This window comes from Esox lucius, chromosome 3 (assembly GCF_011004845.1).
Source record: "Esox lucius isolate fEsoLuc1 chromosome 3, fEsoLuc1.pri, whole genome shotgun sequence".
Classification (NCBI taxonomy): Eukaryota; Metazoa; Chordata; class Actinopteri; order Esociformes; family Esocidae; genus Esox; species Esox lucius.
The window spans coordinates 32,502,621-32,525,114 of NC_047571.1; the positions used below are offsets into that span (position 1 = coordinate 32,502,621).

At 44.5% G+C, this 22,494-nt stretch overlaps 1 protein-coding gene across 3 annotated transcripts in view; it reads left to right on the top strand.

The window, feature by feature from the left end:
• Positions 1-476: 476 nt before the first annotated feature.
• The window catches only part of LOC105030506 (netrin-G1), a 78,756-nt gene continuing 56,738 nt past the window's right edge, over positions 477-22,494 (top strand). For 2 of the 3 annotated variants that reach the window (XM_010904401.4, XM_020044713.3), the window contains exons 1-2: positions 1,650-1,908; positions 12,248-12,937. In XM_010904401.4, coding sequence (XP_010902703.1) covers positions 12,689-12,937 — 249 coding nt within the window. In that variant the 5' untranslated portion in view covers positions 1,650-1,908; positions 12,248-12,688. Of the gene's footprint in view, positions 790-1,649; positions 1,909-12,247; positions 12,938-22,494 lie in introns of those variants that run through there. The other variant, XM_010904400.4, reaches the window with a different exon arrangement.

A 22,494-nucleotide genomic window follows, 5' to 3' on the forward strand; every position in this document is an offset into this window, starting at 1 on the left:
AGAAACCCCTCTTCTCATATAGCTAGAGCTACTATAAAAACTTCAAACAGCCAGTAAATACGTTCACAGTCTCATTTCAACGAATTTAAACAGATGTGTCACACTCCCGTAGGGAGCCGAGTGACTGCTGGTTGTTTGTTTGTCCTTTGATTGCAACCAGGTGTTTCTAACCGCTTCGCCATTAAAGGGAGGAGCACAGGTCCGCAGGATCTCTGCCCTCCCAGGAATGAGCTTGACGCGTGCATTAAGGCATTTTTAATTTAACTAGCCGATATGTCTTTATAACGTCCACTCACTATTTCTGACCGTACATTAAAATACATTTTCTCTCACACGAGCCATAACATGTGATTTCAAAAGGTGGAGCAGTTGTCTTCATTCGTAGCAAAGCCATAAGACGATTCCTAATATTTAGAAATCCATTTGTGATTTTCGTTAAAACATACTGAATAGCAATCTATGGACAAACTTTTGTGATGAGGATGGTAACCTTTGGATTGGGTGCGGTTATTGTGCTACCTGCGGGTCCCGGAGTTGTCAATACAACAGCATTAAGCGACTTGCTGAAACCGACCCGTCACGACACTTGTTTGATGCGCTGCTCTGCACCCCGTAGGGGCGAGTGTGACATCGATGACTCTTCTTCACTGGAGCGACGTAACGCAGGCACCCCGACCGTCCGTCGCAACCCGCTTTTCTGTGGTGAAAAGCGCTCAAAAGTCAACAAACGGTCGATTTCAAGTTCCGGTCTGAATGTCTTTCATTAACTGGTGAACTTGTAGAGGAAAGGTAAGCACCGGTCTTCTTTTTGGGCTAATAGATGCTCGAGCAATGCGTAACAGGCGTTTTAGCAGTCTGCGTAACTTAGGCTATGTGGAGTAAAATGATTAGTTAAGGACATCCAATTATTTAGTCATGCATTGTTCGTAAGGTGTTTGATTGTGCATTATTAATACTGTCTTCTCACCTAAAATGTACAATTAACAAATGGCAAAGCCAGTGTGACTGCAATTAAATTACGCACGAGAAATGCTTGACAATTCTGGAAAACAAGCACACATAAACAAAAATTTTTTTTATATTGAAATATAATTATTACTTTCAAGTAACATCAAGTGGAAAGTAGAAAATAAATATTCATAGCTATTCACATTAAACAGATTAGGGCAGGGATACTCAAACATCCATTCCCTCAGCCCCAAATTCCTTACCGGGGTAACCAGCCTACTGGCTATAGCCTCTTCCGCTTGTGTTATAACTCCACATGTAGTCAAGGCTAGTCTTTTTCTTTTCTTTCATATCATTCCATATCTTGTACGATCTCATCTCCATCATATGCACTTAAAGGATGGGGGAGGGGGCTTTTAAACTAGATTACTTCTCGTAATTTTACTCTTGCTCATGTTTGGGAAATATCACTTATCTCCAGTGTAGTCCGTAGCTATGAACTCTTGCTGGGCGGAAAGAGGTTGATAGACAGGGGCAAGCCCCAGCGATTACACCTGTCTAGTACTGAGTATCTAGGGCGCTCTGTGGTTCTGTCCGTATTAGCGGATAAGAGAGGGGGGGAGAGAGAGAGAGAGAGAGAAAGAGAGGAGGTAGTGTGAGTGGTGGTAGTGATTGTAGATGGTTTGAGGTCGGATGTTGTCAAGAAAGATCCCGAAAACCGACGAATGCTGGCATGGTGGAATGACAATGAATTGAGGTCTGCACTGAGCAAAATAAGCGTGTTTAAAAACAGCGGCGAGGTTTCCCTTGTATCGGTGTGATTCCGGTGTCTCTGGGGTCCGGTCTAAGCGATTGCCTAACGGAAAGAGATTTGGAGAGATGCGTTTTGCGCTCCCGGGATTTCCCTGATAACGTCGTTGTGGGTGAAATATAAGGATATCCAAAAAGACCGTGTGTAAGGTGAGGAAAATAAAATAATTAAGGATCCAAAGTCGAAACAAAACATGAGGATTTTTAGTTGATGATTTAGCTCTGTAATATTATATTGTTTTAAGCGCAAGAGCCGTGTTCTAACCTGCCCGTTGCTATTTAAATGCGCGCTTTACGCATTGGGCTCGCTTGGTTGTTGTGGCATAGATTTTATGTTTTTCAAAAGACGTTTCCAATAAGGTATTACTGTGCCAAGAAATAACACAAATATTGAGACCTGCTCCCTGACTTTTTGCAAAGCATCAACTCTTTAATTATCCAGTAGGTACATGCTATGCAAACCATTGACTCACCTGTTCCGAGATTGCACAACGAACTTGTTGAATGGTAAGAGTTACTACTACTGTATCACCCCAACTACTATTTCTAGGGCACAATTAAAACATGTAGGGAATAGCATTTCCTCGTGAAATTGAATCCGCATAATTGCTCTCTTTCAGAATTGAATGAAATGGCACACTACAATTAATGATTAAAATATGTCATGCGAAATGTAATTTTTCTTGGCTATGGGAGAGAGCATTTCCCGCAGGTTGCTTTTGTAAAGCTAGGGGTTACTTAATAATGGCTGGAGTAAAAGCGTTTGAGACTCATTTCAGATGGACGTTGTTGATGCTATAGACAGGGCTGCCAGGACAGGGCTGAGGTTCTAGAGGTGCTGCCCTCTGGTGGCTGATGCTGGTTTTCTGATTAACAAGATATCCCAGGGTTCGTCCCCCCAACACCCGCCAGTCACATTCAGCGTAGCGGCATTGTCGGATAAACAGTGTGTGGGAAATGTTTGTGGCCACATATTACCAGTGTGTGTTCCAGTGGCCAGCATGTCTTTCAGGAACATTTGTTTTGAATAATGCATGAGAAGTTACTGCAGCCGTCTGTGTACACTGTAGGTCTGCTGTCTACATCCACCCCCACCACCTCCTCATGAGCACTACGGACTTCTTATTGAGAGACACACAACAGGGGAGGGGTAGAAAGGAGGAATGCCAGGGATAATAGCGAGAGAGGAATTGAGCCAGAGAAAGAAAGGGCATAGGTCGAGCATGAGAGAGGGAAGCAGTCGGTGTGTTTTGCTGAAACCAGTCCACCTCTGTGCTACTTAGCTTGGGTTCAAACGTCCACCGGCAGAAATTTTGCCATATTAATTTGCTTCTGGGAAAAAACGAACAGAGGGGGAGAGGCAGAGAGAAACAGAGAGAGATGGAGAGACTGAGAGAGACTCAAAGAAAGAGCAGAGGAGAGAGACAGAGAGAGATGGAGAGACTGAGAGAGACTCAAAGAAAGAGCAGAGGAAAGAGACAGAGAGATAGGGAGAGACTGAGAGAGACTCAAAGAAAGAGCAGAGGAGAGAGACAGAGAGATATGGAGAGACTGAGAGAGACTCAAAGAAAGAGCAGAGGAGAGAGACAGTGAGATATGGAGAGACTGAGAGAGACTCAAAGAAAGAGCAGAGGAGAGAGACAGAGAGATATGGAGAGACTGAGAGAGACTCAAAGAAAGAGCAGAGGAGAGAGACAGTGAGATATGTAGAGGCAGGTAGTGAGAGACAGTGAGAGTGAAATAAAGAAAACCTTGAGGGTTGGAGGGTTGAAGGTGGTGTCAGACAGCCTCTGTATCCTGAGTTAGGTGGTGTCAGACAGCTATCCTGAGTTAGGTGGTGTCAGACAGCCTCTGTATCCTGAGTTAGGTGGTGTCAGACAGCCTCTGTATCCTGAGTTAGGTGGTGTCAGACAGCCTCTGTATCCTGAGTTAGGTGGTGTCAGACAGCCTCTGTATCCTGAGTTAGGTGGTGTCAGACAGCCTCTGTATCCTGAGTTAGGTGGTGTCAGACAGCCTCTGTATCCTGAGTTAGGTGGTGTCAGACAGCCTCTGTATCCTGAGTTAGGTGGTGTCAGACAGCTATCCTGAGTTAGGTGGTGTCAGACAGCCTCTGTATCCTGAGTTAGGTGGTGGAATTGGGTTGTGTCAATAAATGGATGCAGATCTGGGTTGCATAACATGAGATTGTAGTGATTTTTGGGGAGTAATTGATTTGAGTACAAAACTCTAGAGTGCCAACAAGGGCCAGTTTCGAACAGTTAGTTCACATTTGTCCACACCATTAGTTCTTTGTTAATGTGGAGAATAAAAATAAAATAAAATTGTATGCTCAGTTTTCGCTAACAAAGATGGAAAGAAACTCAGTTAAAAAAAGATTGTCGGACAAAAGCTAGAGACTTTGGCAGAGAGTTGGATTTATGTACCACAACAAGATAGAGGTATATGTCCCCCCTCCAGATTTTGCCCTTAGGGACAGCAGTAATTGAAATACATATTAGCACCATGACAGTACGATGTCTGTTCCTTCAATGTCTTAACCATCACATGCTACAGGAAATAAGTTGCCAAAATGTTCCAAAGTTGGAGCCTAATGTTGGATGCCATCCGTGATGACACCTTTACCATATCCTCTGCAGCAGGGCTGGTCGTCCTGGTGGTTTTCTTCCCACGGCACACCTGGGGTCGATCAGTGCACTCGCCAAATTCCCAAAAGCTGAGCATCACCGTAACCAAATACATAATGAACGCATTGCCGGCATGTTCATAAGAGGAGTGGTGTCTCAGACTGCTTTTGCTTAATGGAACAGCTGTGTCAGAAACAAAAAAAAGTTAGCAAATGCCTAATCATTCAAGAGCCTTTCTTTATTTTTCTGTTTTGTAGAATAACAGTGAAGACCAAAGGAATTAACCCCTATGGAACCAGTTTCCTTCACTATTATTGCCACCCTCGGTAAACATGAACAAAACTGTCTGTGAAAAAGAAATGTCATGGCTGTTTTTCCTCTTGGTCTTTCATTCAAAGTAGTCACAAAAATAATTTCATTCAAGTAAAATTATTGGGGAAAAATGAAATCAATATTTTCTCCAAAACATGTGTGACTCAAATATTGGCACACCTGGAAATTTAGCAGAAATATATTCCCATTCATCTTTTATGTTTTTAATTTCACCTGAATAATTAGGAAGACTTAAGTGGCTAGTCATGATTTCTGTTTCACTGGGGTATTAATATGTGGTGTAGCAGGCCAAATTCCCATTGCTATCCATCACTATGGGAAAGACCAGAGAATACAGTAATGATGTGCGACAAAAGGCTGTTGAGCTGCACAAATCAGGAAATACCTGCAGATATTCTGTATGGAGGAATGGTCTCAGATCCCTTGCCATGTGTCCTCCACCCTTATTACACATTATAGGAACAGGGGGGTTGCGGTTGGTGGGTGTCCCTTTGGTTGATGCCTGGCAATGTGGGTGGATTGATTTCCTGCCTGTTGGGCCACCGTGTCGCCGGACCCCCCCGTCTCAGTTCCAAGGTGTTACGCTGCAATATTATTGTGCTGGGGGATTTGAGGAATGCACTTTCTAACTTTTCTCAGTCTCCTCCAGTTTTAAATTTTAGGAGGAGATGAGGTCCTGGTCCACACCTGCGGAGTACCTGGTTTGGGGGGCCCGCTGCTGTCCTTGTCCATCTGGTCATACTTTTGACCTAGTCTAGAATCAAATAGACTCTGGATTTAGCCCAGAGAAACGTATTTATTATTCTAATTGGACTCTTAATATCTCATCCGGCACAGCCAGAAGAGGAGTAGTCACCCCTCTGAGCCTGGGTCCTCTCTAGGTTTCTTCCTAAAATTTGGCCTTCTTAGGGGGTTTTTCCTAGCCACTGAAATCCAACACTACTGTTGTTTGCTCCTTGGGGTTTAAGGCCGGGTGTTTCTGTAAAGCACTTTGTGACAACTGCTGTTGTAAAAAGGGCTTTATAAATACATTTGATTGATTGATAGGATAAGTTTCAGAGCTGTTATCTTGGCAAAGGTAGGTTGGAAAAAGTATTAAATGAAGGGGTGCCAATAACTATGACACATATATTTAAGAAAAATATCTGTTTTATGATACACATTATTTCTTTCAATTGTTTTACTTGAATTAAAGGTTGGATTTTAGAAAATATTTTAGTATGAATGAATTATATAATTTTTTAAATAAAAACAATGTGTTGCAAATGTATGGTTTGTTAGAAACTGAACCCTGTAGGTGCATTAAGATTTTTTAATTTGAATAATTTAGAAGACAATTTAACACAAAGAAACAAAACATGTTACCACTTTTATTGTTAAACATCTACATTTCATGTTAATGTCAATAAACTGTGGCTGCTAAATTGCACAATTACATTTTCACAGGCTGCATTTCAATGCCGGGAGCCTGGGCAGCTCCTTATACTTCTCTGTATGGTGGGCTAGGAGACAGGAAGAGAGAGGATGAGACAGAGAGGGGTAGTGATGGTGAGATGGAAAAGGAGTGAGCAAAGTAAGAGAGACAGAGAGAATGTGGGGAAGGTGCATCGTGGATAAAGAGAGAAAGGCAAGAAAAAAAGTTCTGAGGGTTAGGCTATAAAATAAATAGAGTGTAACAAGAGTGTTTTTAAGAGTCGACTGAGAAGGTTGTAACCGATACAAGCCATGGGGCTGGACTGCCTACCGTCTTTAAAACATTTCACCATGCCTGGCTGACCCAGGAGACAAGATGCTGGCAGACAGAGGGGGGGTTTGCAAAAACTACAGCAGGAAGAGGAGCCACTGCCTCTACACGCTAACTCACCTTTTCTATCTCTTTATCTCTCTCGCTCTCTCTCACCTTTCTCCCATTCTTTCTTGGCCTCTCTCTCTCTCTTTCTCTCTGTATTCTGAACGTACAGAGAACTGGTGAAATATTTATGTCTTTCAATATAAAATGCGTTCTAGCAGCCCTGGCATTTTTCTTTATGTGGTAACCTTGAACCTATAACATGTGCTTACATCACTTCGTGTGGGGGGTTATTTGGTGTGTGTGAGTGCTGGCCTTTTAAAGAAATATATGATCTGGGAACAATTTTCCAGTTGTTCAAAGAGCTTCCAAAACTGTCTGTTACGAGTCATGTTCCATCTGCTGTCTGTTACTAATAATATTCCATCCACTGTCTGTTACCAATAATATTCCATCTGCTGTCTGTTACCAGTAATATTCCATCTGCTGTCTGTTACCAGTAATATTCCATCTACTGTCTGTTACCAATAAAATTCCATCTACTGTATGTTACCAATAATATTCCATCTACTGTCTATTAGCAATATTATTCCATCTACTGTCTGTTAGCAATATTATTCCATCTACTGTCTGTTAGCAATATTATTCCATCTACTGTCTGTTACAAGTCATATTCCATCTACTGTCTGTTACCAATAATATTCCATCTACTGTCTGTTACCAATAATATTCCATCTACTGTCTGTTAGCAACAAAATTCCATCTAAAAATAATCTTCCTTCTGCCATCAGTAACCAGTAATATTCCATCTACCATTGGTCAGCCTGCCGAAAATGTCGCTTTCTCACTGCATTAGATAGGATGTGATTCATTTAATCAAAGTGAAAGATGGAGAGAGGGAGGGAGAGAGGGAGGGAGAGAGAGATGGAGAGAGGGAGGAGGAGAGAGAAAAGAGGAGAGGAAATTCTCAGAGAGAGGGAGGGAAAGAGTAGAAGAGAATGAGATAGAGAGGCGAGAGAAGAGAGATAAAAAGTTTTAGAGAGATAGAGAGAAAATATGTGGAAAGAGAGGAGATGGTGCAATATGTGTGAAACCTAATCTGACCAGTAGAGTGATGAAAGTCAAGCAGGCCTTAATGGCACTGTCTATCTACTACAGAGATAACACTTCAGTGTGTGTGCGATCTCCTTGGTCAGGTCCTTATCCAGTCCCCATAGCCTTACAGGTTTCCTAGAGTCCTTTTCCATTCACACACACATACAGCTGTTTACTTAGCTTTACAAATGGGGACACCAAAGGTGATTGCCTTTCAAAAAATGAACTTTTACTAATCTTAAACATATACATTAGCCTAACACTAATTCTAAAACACGTTTTTGCAACTTCTTCTGATTTAACCGGAGTTTGGGGACATGTTTGTTCCCGCTGTAGAGATTAGTCAGAAACACACGCTTCTCGAAAAAGACGTACAGACAGCTCTTCTCCATCACCGATTCTTAGCGATGTTTGTTTCCAGCCAATGACTGATGTTTATTGCTATTATGTATGAGATATTCTGTCCACAAGGAAATGGCTTATTCATCATACTGAGTTCTGGGACAGATATCAAAATTGTAATTGACACACACGGGTGAGCGAGTGGACACACACACACACACACACACACACACACACACACAGAACACTTATTCAATGACATCAGCACATTTTGTGAATCAAACGCTTGTCCTCTTCTCTCTTCTTCCCCCATTTCTTGTTCTTCATGGTCTGTTCTCCATGCTCATTGCTCATCCCTCCTCATCCCTCCTCATCCCTCCTCATCCCTCCTCCTCCTTTCACCTGCTCTTTACCTCTCCTCCCCTACTTCTGCACACATGGAACAGTACCTCTATCCTGACTAACAGTACCTCTATCCTGACTAACAGTACCTCTCTATCCTGACTAACAGTACCTCTATCCTGACTAACAGTACCTCTATCCTGACTAACAGTACCTCTATCCTGACTAACAGTACCTCTATCCTGACTAACAGTACCTCTATCCTGACTAACAGTACCTCTCTATCCTGACTAACAGTACATCTCTATCCTGACTAACAGTACCTCTCTATCCTGACTAACAGTACCTCTCTATCCTGACTAACAGTACCTCTCTATCCTGAATAACAGTACTTCCATCCTTACTAAAAGCACATCTCTATCCTGACTTACAGTATTAACAGTACCTCTCTGTCCTGACTTACAGTACCTATTTATCCTGACTATCAGTACCTCTCTATCCTGACTAACAGTACCTCTCTATCCTGACTAACAGTACCTCTCTGTCCTGACTAACAGTACCTCTATCCTGACTAACAGTACCTCTATCCTGACTAACAGTACCTCTCTATCCTGACTAACAGTACTTCCATCCTTACTAAAAGCACATCTCTATCCTGACTTACAGTATTAACAGTACCTCTCTGTCCTGACTTACAGTACCTCTATCCTGACTAACAGTACCTCTTTATCCTGACTAACAGTACCTCTTTATCCTGACTAACAGTACCTCTCTATCCTGAATAACAGTACCTCTCTGTCCTGACTAACAGTACCTCTCTGTCCTGACTAACAGTACCTCTCTATCCTGACTAACATTATCATCTTTTCATGTACAGTGGGGAGAACAGGTATTTGATAAACTGCCGATTTTGCAGGTTTTCCCACTTTCAAAGCATGTAGAAGTCTGTAATTTTTATCATAGTTACTCTACAACTTTGAGTGACAAAAATCCAGAAAATCACATTTTTAAGTAATTAATTTGCTTTTTATTGCATGACATAAGTATTTGATACATCATAAAAGCAGAACTTAATATTTGGTACAGAAACCTTTGTTTGCAATTACAGAGATCATACGTTTCCTATAGTTTGCACACACTGCAGCAGGAATTTTGGCCCACTCCTCCACACAGACCTTCTCCAGATCCTTCAGGTTTCAGGGCTGTCGCTGGGCAATACAGACTTTCAGCTCCCTCCAAAGATTTTCTATTGGGTTCAGGTCTGGAGACTGGCTAGGCCACTCAGGACCTTGAGATGCTTCTTACGGAGCCACTCCTTAGTTGCCCTGGCTGTGTGTTTCGGGTCGTTGTCATGCTGGAAGACCCAGCCACAAACTATCTTCAATGCTCTTACTGAGGGAAGGAGGTTGTTGGCCAAGATTTCACGATACATGGCCCCATCCAACCTCCCCTCAATACGGTGCAGTCGTCCTGTCCCCTTTTCAGAAAAGCATCCCCAAAGAATGATGTTTCCACCTCCATGCTTCACGGTTGGGATGGTGTTCTTGGGGTTGTACTCATTCTTCTTCCTCCAAACATGGCGAGTGGAGTTTAGACCAAAAAGCTCAATTTTTGTCTCATCAGACCACATGACCTTCTCCCATTCCTCCTCTGGATCATCCAGATGGTCATTGGCAAACTTCAGATGGGCCTGGACGTGCGCTGGCTTGAGCAGGGGGACCTTGCGTGCGCTGCAGGATTTTAATCCATGACGGCGTAGTGTGTTACTAATGGTGTTCTTTGAGACTGTAGTCCCAGCTCTCTTCAGGGCATTGACCAGGTCCTGCCGTGTAGTTCTGGCTGATCCCTCACCTTCCTCATGATCATTGATGCCCCACGAGGTGAGATCTTGCATGGAGCCCCAGACCGAGGGAGATTGACTGTCATCTTGAACTTCTTCCATTTTCTAATAATTGCACCAACAGTTGTTGCCTTCTCACCAAGCTGCTTGCCTATTGACCTGTAATCCATCCCAGCCTTGTGCAGGTCTACAATTGTATCCCTGATGTCCTTACACAGCCCTCTGGTCTTGGCCATTGTGGAGAGGTTGGAGTCTGTTTGATTGAGTGTGTGGACAGGTGTCTTTTATACAGGTAACGAGTTCAAACAGGTGCAGTTAATACAGGTAATGAGTGGGGAACAGGAGGGCTTCTTAAAGAAAAACTAACAGGTCTGTGAGAGCCGGAATTCTTACTGGTTGGTAGGTGCTCAAATACTTATGTCATGCAATAAAATGCAAAAGAATTATAAAAAAAATCATACATTGCGATTTTCTGGATTTTAGATTCCGTCTCTCACAGTTGAAGAGTACCTATGATAAAAATTACAGTCCTCTACATGCAAGTGGGAAAACCTGCAAAATCGGCAGTATAACAAATAATTGTTCTCCCCACTGTATGTCACAAATGCCACCCTATAAAGATATCAACAGTAGTATACCACATTTTATTAAATACCAATAGGGCCCTGATTAATGATGGGGCACTTAGTAGGGGAGGGAGCCATTTGGGAAGCCTTCACTGTGTGAGTGAAGGGAGAGACTGATCAGCCTTGGAGTCTTTTAATATCACTACATTTGGGAGTCACTGTGTGAGTGAAGGTAGAGACTGATCAACCTTGGAGTCTTTTAATATATGTACAGTAGAATTAATTTGCTGCTGCAGCAAAGTAATTTCTGTGTGTGTTTGAATCCCGGTCTGTTTAAAAGGATAGATACGGGTCATCTGGGCTCTATTTAGATATGGAGTGATGTAAAGAGGTTTGGGACTGGGAAAGGACCTCGTTGTGTCTGCTTTCTGAGATATTCTGACTTGAAGACGATCTCCTCAAACTGCCTTTTGAATGTTACTGTGAAAGGGGAATGTCATTCTAGTTCAATACCCCCGTGGCCTGTAACACCCCCGTGGCCTGTAACACCCCCGAGGCCTGTAACACCCCCGAGGCCTGTAACACCCCCGAGGCCTGTAACACCCCCGAGGCCTGTAACACCCCCGAGGCCTGTAACACCCCCGAGGCCTGTAACACCCCCGTGGCCTGTAACACCCCCATGGCCTGTAACACCCCCCTGAAACATCCCCAAAACTGTGGTGAATTCAGTTTAAGGTTAGGTGTTTCGGGTAAGGATTACGTTTAGGTTCAACGTGCGTGGATGTGTGCGCACGGCTCCTGTGCTACTAATCCACCCATCTGACACTGCTCTCGTTTAAGCTCCAAACCTGCTCATTGACTGTGAGCTGACCTCTCTTCCTTCCCTTCTCTTCTCCTTCTTACTCCTCTTCTTTCCTTCTCTCCATTTCTCCTCTTCTCTCTTCTTTTCATCTCCCTCTCCATCTCTCACCATCACCTCTCCTGCTCTCCATCTCTTTTCTCCCACTCTCCTCACCTCTCCTCACCTTTCCTCTCCTCATCTCTCCTCATCTCTCCTCACCTCTCCTTTCCTCTCCTCATCTCTCCTCATCTCTCCTTTCCTCTCCTCACCTCTCCTTTCCTCTCCTCATCTCTCCTCATCTCTCCTTTCCTCTCCTCATCTCTCCTTTCCTCTCCTCATCTCTCCTTTCCTCTCCTCATCTCTCCTCATCTCTCCTTTCCTCTCCTCATCTCTCCTTTCCTCTCCTCATCTCTCCTTTCCTCTCCTCATCTCTCCTCATCTCTCCTCATCTCTCCTCATCTCTCCTTTCCTCTCCTCATCTCTCCTCATCTCTCCTCATCTCTCCTTTCCTCTCCTCATCTCTCCTTTCCTCTCCTCATCTCTCCTCATCTCTCCTCATCTCTCCTCATCTCTCCTTTCCTCTCCTCATCTCTCCTTTCCTCTCCTCATCTCTCCTTTCCTCTCCTCATCTCTCCTTATCTCTCCTCATCTCTCCTCATCTCTCCTCATCTCTCCTCATCTCTCCTTTCCTCTCCTCATCTCTCCTCTCTCCCACAGTGTTCTGAATGACCACAACAATGACTGACAGCACGCCGACCTGAGACCTCTCACTACCATTGGTTGACAAGAAGGGGAATCAACACATTTCCCCCCTCCCCTTAACTCTTCGCTGAACTCTTCGAGAAACTTCAGCCACATTCAACACTTCAGAACAAACCCCTTTGGCCTTCGAGTGACTACCAACATCACAAGTGGCAACTGGAAAGCCGATCAGCTGCCCTGCAGCCTTTCAACGGCCACACAAACAGACGCCCGAAGCTGACGCCAAGCTTCAACAACATGCTCTGCCAACCTCCCTCGAGCGCTCCAACCTTTTGAAGTCCAGGCCCATCTTCAGAGTCCTCGGCCCGTCTCCTCTTTGTGTGCGCGGCAAAGAGGCACAAAAACAAAACTGACATTTAGTCCCGACCGGCTAGAGCCACCCCACGCTGTCCGGCCATGTTCCTACTGCAGACGGTGTGTGTGTGCGTGTGCGTGAGCGTGAGCGTGTGCGTGTCCATGCAGCACTACCCGGCGGCCTGGGGCCACTATGACGTCTGTAAGAGTCAGATCTACACAGAGGAAGGCGTGACGTGGGATTACATGGCCTGTCAGCCGGAGGCCACTGACATGACCAAGTTCCTGTCCGTCAGCCTGGACCCGCCCAACATCACCTGCGGAGACCCGCCCGAGACCTACTGCGCACTGGTGAGGGGGGGGGGGGGGGGTGGACACACACACAGACACAAACACAACCACACACATGCACACACACACACAAAGACACACACACATTGTGTTGAATGAGGTGGTAGGTTTCAGCCCACGGACTCTACTGTTCTGTACACAGCAGATGAATAGACTCACAAGATGGGATGTATGCAAAAAATAATACACACACACACACACACACACATTCAGTTATAGACACTTGTACGTGTGTGTGTATGTTTGTTTGTGTGTGTGTGTGTGTGTGTGTGTGTGTGTGTGTGTGTGGCATTCTGTTAAGGGTGGCAGGGAGGGGGATTAAAGACTAGTCTTACTGAACAGACAGGTAGATGTTAAGGCTTGGCAGAGAGAGTGAGAGGAAAAGAGAAACAAACGCAGAGGGACAGAGAGAAATATAAATAGAGGAAGAGAGTGAGAGAAATATGAAGCGAGAGAGACAGAGAGAGAAATATGAAGAGAGAGAGACAGAAACTGAGAGAGAAATATGAAGAGAGACAGAGAGAGAATAATGAAAGAGAGACAGAGAGAGAATAATGAAAGAGAGACAGAGAGAGAATAATGAAAGAGAGAGAGACAGAGAGAGAAATATGAAGAGAGAGACAGAGAGAGAAATATGAAGAGAGAGACAGAGAGAGAAATATGAAGAGAGAGAGACAGAAACAGAGAGAGAAATATAAAGAGAGAGAGACAGAGAGAGAATAATGAGAGAGACAGAGAGAGAGAGAGAGAGAGAGAAAGAGAGAATAATGAGAGAGAGAGAGAGAGAGAAAGAGACGGAGAGAGAGAAAAGTAGGCAGACAGACATACGTGACCTTGGTCTCAGAAGCTTCTATTATTTACCACAGCGATGTGAAGCATGCGGATGAGCTCTGTAAGCCAATCACAATGGTGTGGAGCATGCGGATGAGCTCTGTAAGCCAATCACAAGGCACATGCTGGTTGGAACCAGGAAGAGAATCCCACACTTTCCCCCAGAGTTGTAGAATTGCATCATGGCATAGATGTTCAATGTTTAATTCTTTGAGCAGACTGTGCCTTCTGTGTGGGTGTGTGTGTCTGCAGGCCTGTGTGTGTGTTTGCATACTACCTTTGTGTTTCTCTGTCCTTTAATGACATTTGCTGACACTGCCAATGTAAAAAAAACTAAATTACCGCAAGTAAAATAAACAGACCATTTTAGACTATGTTTGTGTGCACATCACGAGAGCCAGGTCTGTTTACGACGGGCTGTGTTGAATGCAAGGATGTGCTCGATGAGTCTGTACATAGTCAATGCTTTTCAGAACTCTGGATTCATCACAGCGGTTTCATTTTTTCATACTACCTTAATTTTAATTTGGGTCTATTTGTCTTGCTGTCCTGGGACTCTGTGGGGTCTGTATGTGTTTGTGAACAGAGCTCAGGAACATCTGGCTTAGTAAGTCTTGACTTTTCATAATTTCTGATATTTTATTACAAAGCAATGACACTCAAAATTATTATTCATTAATAATAATCCTTATTTCAAGGTGACATTGGTTTTATGTTGGAAACGTGCAAAAAAGAAAAGTATTAAATCCCTGTGCTGTGGAAGCACCTATTTTGCACAAATGAACTAGAACACATTCAACTAGAACACATTCAACTAGAACACATTCAACTAGAACACATTCAACTAGAACACGTTCAACTCGAACACATTTAACTAGAATACATTTAACTAGAATACATTTAACTAGAAAACATTTACTTTACCATTGGCCACCTGTGAACCATTGACGTTGCTGTTAGATTTTCTGGACAAAAAAAACACTGTCTTAAGACCATTGGTCAGGAAGATGAAGACCACAGAACATTCTACAGAAGTTAGAAATAAATGAACTATGCACGGATTATGGTGCAAAATAAAGGGTGCAAAATAATATAGAAATCCCACCGAGCACAGTTGGATCAATGATCATGAAGTTGGAGCTGTATCACACCATCCAGGCTTGTAATGTCATCCCTAAACACTCATCCCTAAACAATCCACGATCAAACAAGAAGGAGCCTTGTGAAAGGAAACACAGAGAGGCCAACAATCAGATTAAAGGAGTTCCCTGTCTGTGATTGGAGTACTGGTGCACAGGTCAACCATATCAAGAGCTCTGCATTAAACTGGCTTGTATTGGAGGGTGGCAAGAGAGAAACCATTACTCAACTAGTAACTTCTGACAGCATGAGAGTGAAACAGCTATGATGGGGATGTAGGTGTGGATCAAATAAGGAATATAAGAAAATAGACATAGGCCTCTAAGAGTGGTAGATGAAGTAGGCCTCCGAGAGTGGTGGATGACGTAGGCCTCCGAGAGTGGTGGATGACATAGGCCTCTGAAAGTGGTGGATGACATAGGTCTCTGAGACTGGTGAATGACATAGGCCTCCGAGAGTGGTGGATGACATAGGCCTCCGAAAGTGTTAAATGACATAGGCCTCCGAGACTGGTGAACGAAATAGGCCTCTGAGACTGGTGGATGACATAGGCCTCTGAGACTGGTGGATGACATAGGCCTTCGAGAGTGGTGGATGACATAGGCCTCCGAGAGTGGTGAATAACATAGGCCTCTGAGAGTTGTAGGTGACATAGGCCTCTGAGAGAGGTGGGTGACATAGGGCTCTGAGAATGGTGGATGACATAGGCCTCTGAGAGTGGTGGGTGACATAGGCCTCTGAGAGTGGTGGGTGACATAGGCCTCTGAGAGTGGTGGGTGACATAGGCCTCTGAGAGTGGTGGGTGACATAGGCCTCTGAGAGTGGTGGGTGACATAGGCCTCTGAGAGTGGTGGATGACATAGGGCTCTGAGACTGGTGGATGACATAGGCCTCTGAGAGTGGTGGGTGACATAGGCCTCTGAGAGTGGTGGGTGACATAGGCCTCTGAAAGTGGTGGATGACATAGGCCTCTGAAAGTGGTGGATGACATAGGGCTCTGAGGCTGGTGGATGACATAGGCCTCTGAGACTGGTGGGTGATATAGGCCTCTGAGACTGTAGGGTGACATAGGCCTACTTAGTGTGATGGATGATCATGATGAACTAAAATGATCAAATACACCAAATTTAATTTGCATCACAGACCCTGGGTCTGTTAAAGTATTCTTATTCCTAATTATTCTATTTGCTCCTATTCCATTCTGATTTCCTCTTCAACCAACACCAATATACAGGTAATCAGACTGATTTTATTTTCAGTGCATGTTCATGAAGCAGCCCTAGGGGCATGGAAACTAGACTGATGAGTTGCCAAGGGCAGACGAAGAACCGACTATCGAACTCTCACCCCGAAGGAAACTAGCCTGTGGTCCTGTGTCATCCATTAAAATGTTGTTCAATGTTGCATCGCAATTGACTGGCGGAGGGGGGCTCCCCCAGAGCAAGACCACTGAATTAAATTATAACTACTGCAGTGACACGGCCTGAATATGTACCTGGTGCCAAACCGTCCCATAAAACGATATAGAACGGGTGGTTTGGATCTTAAATGCGTATCAGCTAAAAGACATGGTGTACGAGTCTGTATACCACAGGTAGGACATCTAATCACTTTGTATTGCTGTAACGGCGTTGGTTACTGGTTCATAAAAGCAATAAGGCATGTCTGGGGTTTATGGGATATCATTGGTATATCACAGCTGAGTGCCGTGTCCAGGTCCATAGCCGTGATATACTGGTCCAGGTTCTCATGCACAAATTCATCTAGGACGCATGAGACCTCCGAGCTGTGATATATCAGGCGTATATCACACACGCTTTGGCCTTATTACATGAATACACAATAAAGATAGTAATGGACAATGACATGCAGGATTTCTTTTGGCTTTGTGGAACAACTAATAGATTTAACAAAACTCACATGAAGCTTCTAGAATGGACTGAAGAGTCCCACGGGAAACCCAGGCCGTCGTTATTAACGGGCAACACTGGGGGGCCATTACACACCCGAGTGGCAGTTTAACTCTCCAGATAGCGGAATATGTTTCCCGGATCCGGCCAGCCCCTGCCACTTTTCCCCCAGCCCACATTAATTCTGGATATACGGCCCTGCAGTGGCCCAGTTGCGGTTGCCCTGAAGTCAGACAGAAACTACCCACCATAGAGCCGCATGTCAACCGCATGGTTCAGTTCGGGCCCCGGAAGACTTCCGGCTCCAGACCGGAGCGGTGTTGACGTGCCAGGAACCTCAACTCAAGGATCTTTAGCTGGGATTAACTCCTCAAGGAACCTTAAGAGCTTAGGAAGAAATATTGAATATACTTTTATTTTCTCAGTGGAAATCCCTCCTCTCCCTCTTTGTCTTCTTTCCTCCCTTCCTCCCCCATACATTTATTTTAGAAACGGACAGCATTTACAGTGTTTAGCTCATAAGAGACACGGAGGTTAGTTATAATCGCAAAAGTTTTTTTTGTTGAAGTTAGGACAAAAGTTGACAAAGGAGACTGTTTGTGTCTCTCTATTGAACCATTCTATTGATGTAGTGTTACTGGTAAAATACTATATACAAACACATGCAAATGTATTTACTTACGCCTGATTAACACATTTCAAACCTCAGTATGAGTATCAAGTCTGAATAGCACCTGGTCTATCAACTGGATAAACGCCGCTGTTAGCGTACCATTTAACAAAACCAACGCTCTCGCAACTACAAAATTAATTCACAGACTAAATAACCATCTACCTGTATGAGTGAGTGCCGTCAGTCAGTCCGGACGAAGTACTGAGCGGTCCGTCCGTGAACCTGTCAGCACGGCACCCCAGGCATCGACAGAAACCCCTTCTGTTTGCCAGGAAGTGGGTGGACGCCGTGTGGCCACAGTGTGCGCTCCTTGATAAGGCTGCGGGCCTCAGCCAGACGATGTGTCAGATGGATGCCCTTGACGTGTGGGCGATGTACCCGAGCCGCCGTCTTAATCACCCTCCGCGGGTCGTCGTGTGACGAGCAACTCCCTGACAGGCTGTTGCCCAGCCAGTCCAGCCGTCGTCGGTGGTGTGTCAGCTGCAGTTGGAGAGGCCTCGTCGTTACGCGCCTCATCAGTCGCCCCCGGGATGGGGGAGGGGGAGGTGGGGGGGGGGGGGGGGGGCTGCTGCAATCGCACCCTCTTGGCGACATAGGCGTCGTCCGCGTCCCGTGACGCAGAGTCCCTCGGCTGCAGCTCCGTCGATGTGGATCGCAGTGTGCCTCCCCCCTCCTCCTCGTCGACGGTCTTCTCCTTGGTTCTGCTGACGTCGATTGGGAGTTTGATATCGGCAAACTGGAGATGGCCTTGGGGGGGGGGGGGTTGTTAGGAGTCGTCAGGGTTTGCACCTCAAAGAGTTTTCGTGGGCGTGTGGGCATGTGACCTGGTCGTTGTCTTTAAGGCCGTGTTACTTTGGTTTTCTTGGACACTTGTGGGAACTACAGCGTGGATCGCCAACAGGTTAGAGGTACGTGAAGACCCACGCCAGATGGCTGGCAAACACTCTGGGGATGTGACCTGGGATGTCATCTGGGCTGGCAGCTTGGTAGGCACATCCTCCTTCCTCCCCTCTTTTCCACACAGCACTTCAACTCAAGATATAGAGAGATAGACAGATAGAGATATAGAGAGATATAGAGAGAGAGAGACAGAGGGGGAGAAGAGCAAGGGGCTGTGCAATTTCACAATGCGTACATTGTTACCAGTAGAGCTACGAAAGCATTTTGAATTCACTATAAATAAAATGTGTGAACATTTTTGAATTAATCTGAGGAAGAGAGAGAGAGGGGGCGGAAGGAAAAAACTGAGAAAGAGGGAGAGCGGGAAATTAGAGAAATGAGGAGTCGAAGGAAAAAGCAGGGTATATATACATTTTCCTCAAAGCCCAAACAAAGTTCCTGCATCCATTTGTGATCCATCTCCTCTTCAGTGTGCTGTGTGCTGGTGAGGTATGCTGTCATGATGAGTACCTGGGAGTACCTCAGAAGGCAAGGCAAATTAGCACCACAGAGGGCACAGCAAATTAGGTGATCCAGTGACATGTAGCCTAATGGTCAGAGAATCTGAAAATCTGACCAGAGATTCTGAGCAATTACCAAAATCCAAGAGCCGATAAGGTGAAAACATTTATGTCTGTCCTTGAGCAAAACCTGCAATTGCTCCCTGGAGAAGAGCCTGGCTTAGAGAGACAAAGAAAGAGAGAGAGAGAGAAAGGGAATCTTAGTTTGATCATCTTGGAGTTAAACTGTAAGGTTTTAAAAAGGCTTGGAATATTTTTATTTTTTTAAGTTTAAAATGTCAGACTTGATTTCCCCTTACGAGAAAGCCATTAGCTCTAATCCCCATAAGAAATCATATTTTCTGTGGCTGCTGGATTATATTCTTGCTTTAATAAACTGGCTCGAATGTTGAATCTCTGTCTGTGTCCTAAGTGGATGAAACAATGCTTGAGTGAGTACTGTACTATCTATAACACTAGGAGTGTGCCCAAGGCCACATTCAAACTCAAACAAGTCGTCAATCATAAATGTCACCTGTAACACTGTCAATTGTAAATGCCACCTCTAGTTTGGAAGAATGTAACATGATTTATTTATTATAAAAAATGTATTATGGCATGATACAAATACACTAATCATGTGCAAACTCAAAATACATTATCAAGTTAAACACTGCTAGCTAGCTACTCTACAGTAGTTAACCAATCCACTATTTGTGTATATTGCAAGTAGCTAAAATAGCTAAATTCCTTGAAATAAACTAAGCTTTCTTTAGCGCTTGCTAATGCACCCTTACCCTAATGCAATTTTTCCAGAGTTTCTTGTTAGTTCTACCAATGCTTAAGAAACGTGTTTATTACTCTGCTTTTGAATGGTTTCTGAATTATTTGTCTACAGGAGAAATTATGTTTACACTGCCTAGCTTGGAGGTGGGAACTGGCAGTTCTTTCAGTAAAATAGATGTGAACTATCAAGAGGATGTGCCTAGCCTTCAGCATGTTTTAGAAAGATGGTCCGTTTGAGAGACACATTTGCACTTTTAGTTTTAGGATTAATAATCCCTGTGAGATTTGCGTGATAACAAGCATTTGAACTGCAGCTTTAATCTAATAAACATCTTGATTAGAAGCTGGCCTAGATGCCAGCTTGCATTTCGCTGCACTGTACTCGTTCAATGACAATAACGTTGAGTCGTCTAGACGACAGGAGTTGAGTTCAACTGGACAAACACACTGATGGACGACAATGTTATTTTTCACTTCCTATCTATGTCCGTCTTTCTCTTTATTTCCCTCCCTCCATCAATCCCCTTCTCTCTCCAACTCTTTCTGTCTCGCTCTGTCTCTCACCCCCCTTCGCTCCGAAAGTCCTTTGTCATTATTAACCCTGGGCATCTCGCTGAACACAGCAAAGCACTGGCCACTGCCTCCATTCAATAGATGCTGCACTTACAAAGGCACAATGGCTGAATAGCAGGCATTCATAATTTGTAAGAGCTTATTTTTGGGGGCAGAGAAGGACTGTGGGCTAAAGCCGTGGTGAGCAGAGAGTCCCAGGGCGCGTCCCAGACAGAGCCCTATTCCCCTTGTAGTACACAGGATCTGTCCACTGTGTGTTCTCCATAGTGTACACTAAAATAGGGTGGCGTTTTGAAGGCCCCCTGAAACACTCTCCCCCAGAGGAGCTGTTGATTGATTCCTGACTTCATGGTGTTTCAGCCTTCTAAACTCAACTTCAAACACACGCGCGTGCACACACACACACACACACACAAACACACACACACACCACCAGTAGCACCACCCAGGCTAATAAAGTGGTGTTAAATACACCCCCTCTGGATGTAGCAGTGAGGGGTGGATACGGAGAACAGTTGATAATTAATGTGATGTGATCTCACTCCATCAACCCTAACCCTGTCTCTCCTCTCTATCTCCTCTTTCCTGTCCTCTCCTCTGTTCTCTCTCTCTCTCTCTCTCCCCTCTGTTCTCTCTCTCTCCTCTGTTCTCTCTCTCTCTCTCCATCTTGACTGTCCTTTGTCCTTGTTTTCCCTATTTCAATCTTATCTCTCTTTTATCCACATTCTGTCTCTGTCTTGTCTCTCCATCATTTTCTTTTTCTCTTCTCTTCATCATGTCTCTTATTCTGTTTTCCTTGGTTTTGTTTGTCACCACGCTGCCATGATGGACAGAATCTGTGGTAAACTGCACCCTATTTCTCTCTGTAGGAAGTACTACTTCTGACCAGGACACAAGTAGAATATGCTATTTGGAACAGGACAGGAGCCTGGATGGAGGACTGTGCCCGGTGGGGATATGGGATATATTACTCCATCAGAGCCCATCGCCAATGGATGGATCTCTAAACTACAGGAGGATATGTGATATATTGGGGAGCAATAGAAAGAAGGATTTGTGATTCACACTAAGGCCAGGTTAACACACCTTGAGCTGTGATGGAGAAGGGAATGGGGTCGGTGGGGGGGGGGGGGGGGGTCCTGTAGAGATACCGGAGGATGTGAGATTCACACTAATAAGTCCAGGTTAAGGCACTGCATTGGAGAGAAAAAGAGTTAAAAGAATAGATGGGATTTAATGAGTGAGGGAAGGATGGAAAGAGAGAGAGTAAAAGATGTGAGATTCACATGGATAAGGTCGTGTTAAGACTTTGCATTGAATAGAGACGCTGAGGCAATGACGGAAGAAAGAGAGAGAGAGAGAACGGGACAGGGAAAGATATAGACAGAGAGAGACACAAAGGGGGACAGGGAGACAGATGAGGAAGAATCAAAACCTGTGACTATTTAGTACACAACTATTTTTAAGACGCTCGTTAGCCTCAACGAACACATCACTCAGAGCCACGCGGAAACACAGCAGGGTTCTGTTAGAGTGGTGGTCAAGGACCCTAACAGACTGATCACACAAACACACCTTGTGTGGGGAGGTCGTGAAACCGTGTGTGTGTGTGTGTGTGTGTGTGTGTGTGTGTGTGTGTGTGTGTGCCTACCTGCCTGTTTCAGAACCAGGCCCAAGACTGGAGATTAACGAGGTAGATTAATCAACGATGGCATCAACGTCATATTCCCGGAGGTCACCACTCAAACAGTAAACCATTATAATGCACACACACTGATACACAGAAACACACACTGTCTCTCACACACACACTGATACACAGAAACACACACTGTCTCTCACACACACACTGATACACAGAAACACACACTGTCTCTCACACACACAAACCCAGACACACACGCACCCCCTCGCTCACACACGCTCACATGTTCATTAGTACATAATACCCAATAATAAACACACATTTTTTCCACAAATAATTTATTCATGCATTCTTTTTTATTTCCCTGTTCTCCATGTTTTATGGTATCCGGCCCGTATTTACGACCCTGTCTCATTGTAGTTACTCAGGCGGGATCAGAAGACATGGTGATTGGGACAAGTGTCCTCAGAACCGAAAGACGAATGAAGGTGGCATGAGCAATTATCACACTGGGCAAACGAAGAGCGGGAATTTGATGATTCTCCTTGTGTGAGAGAGAG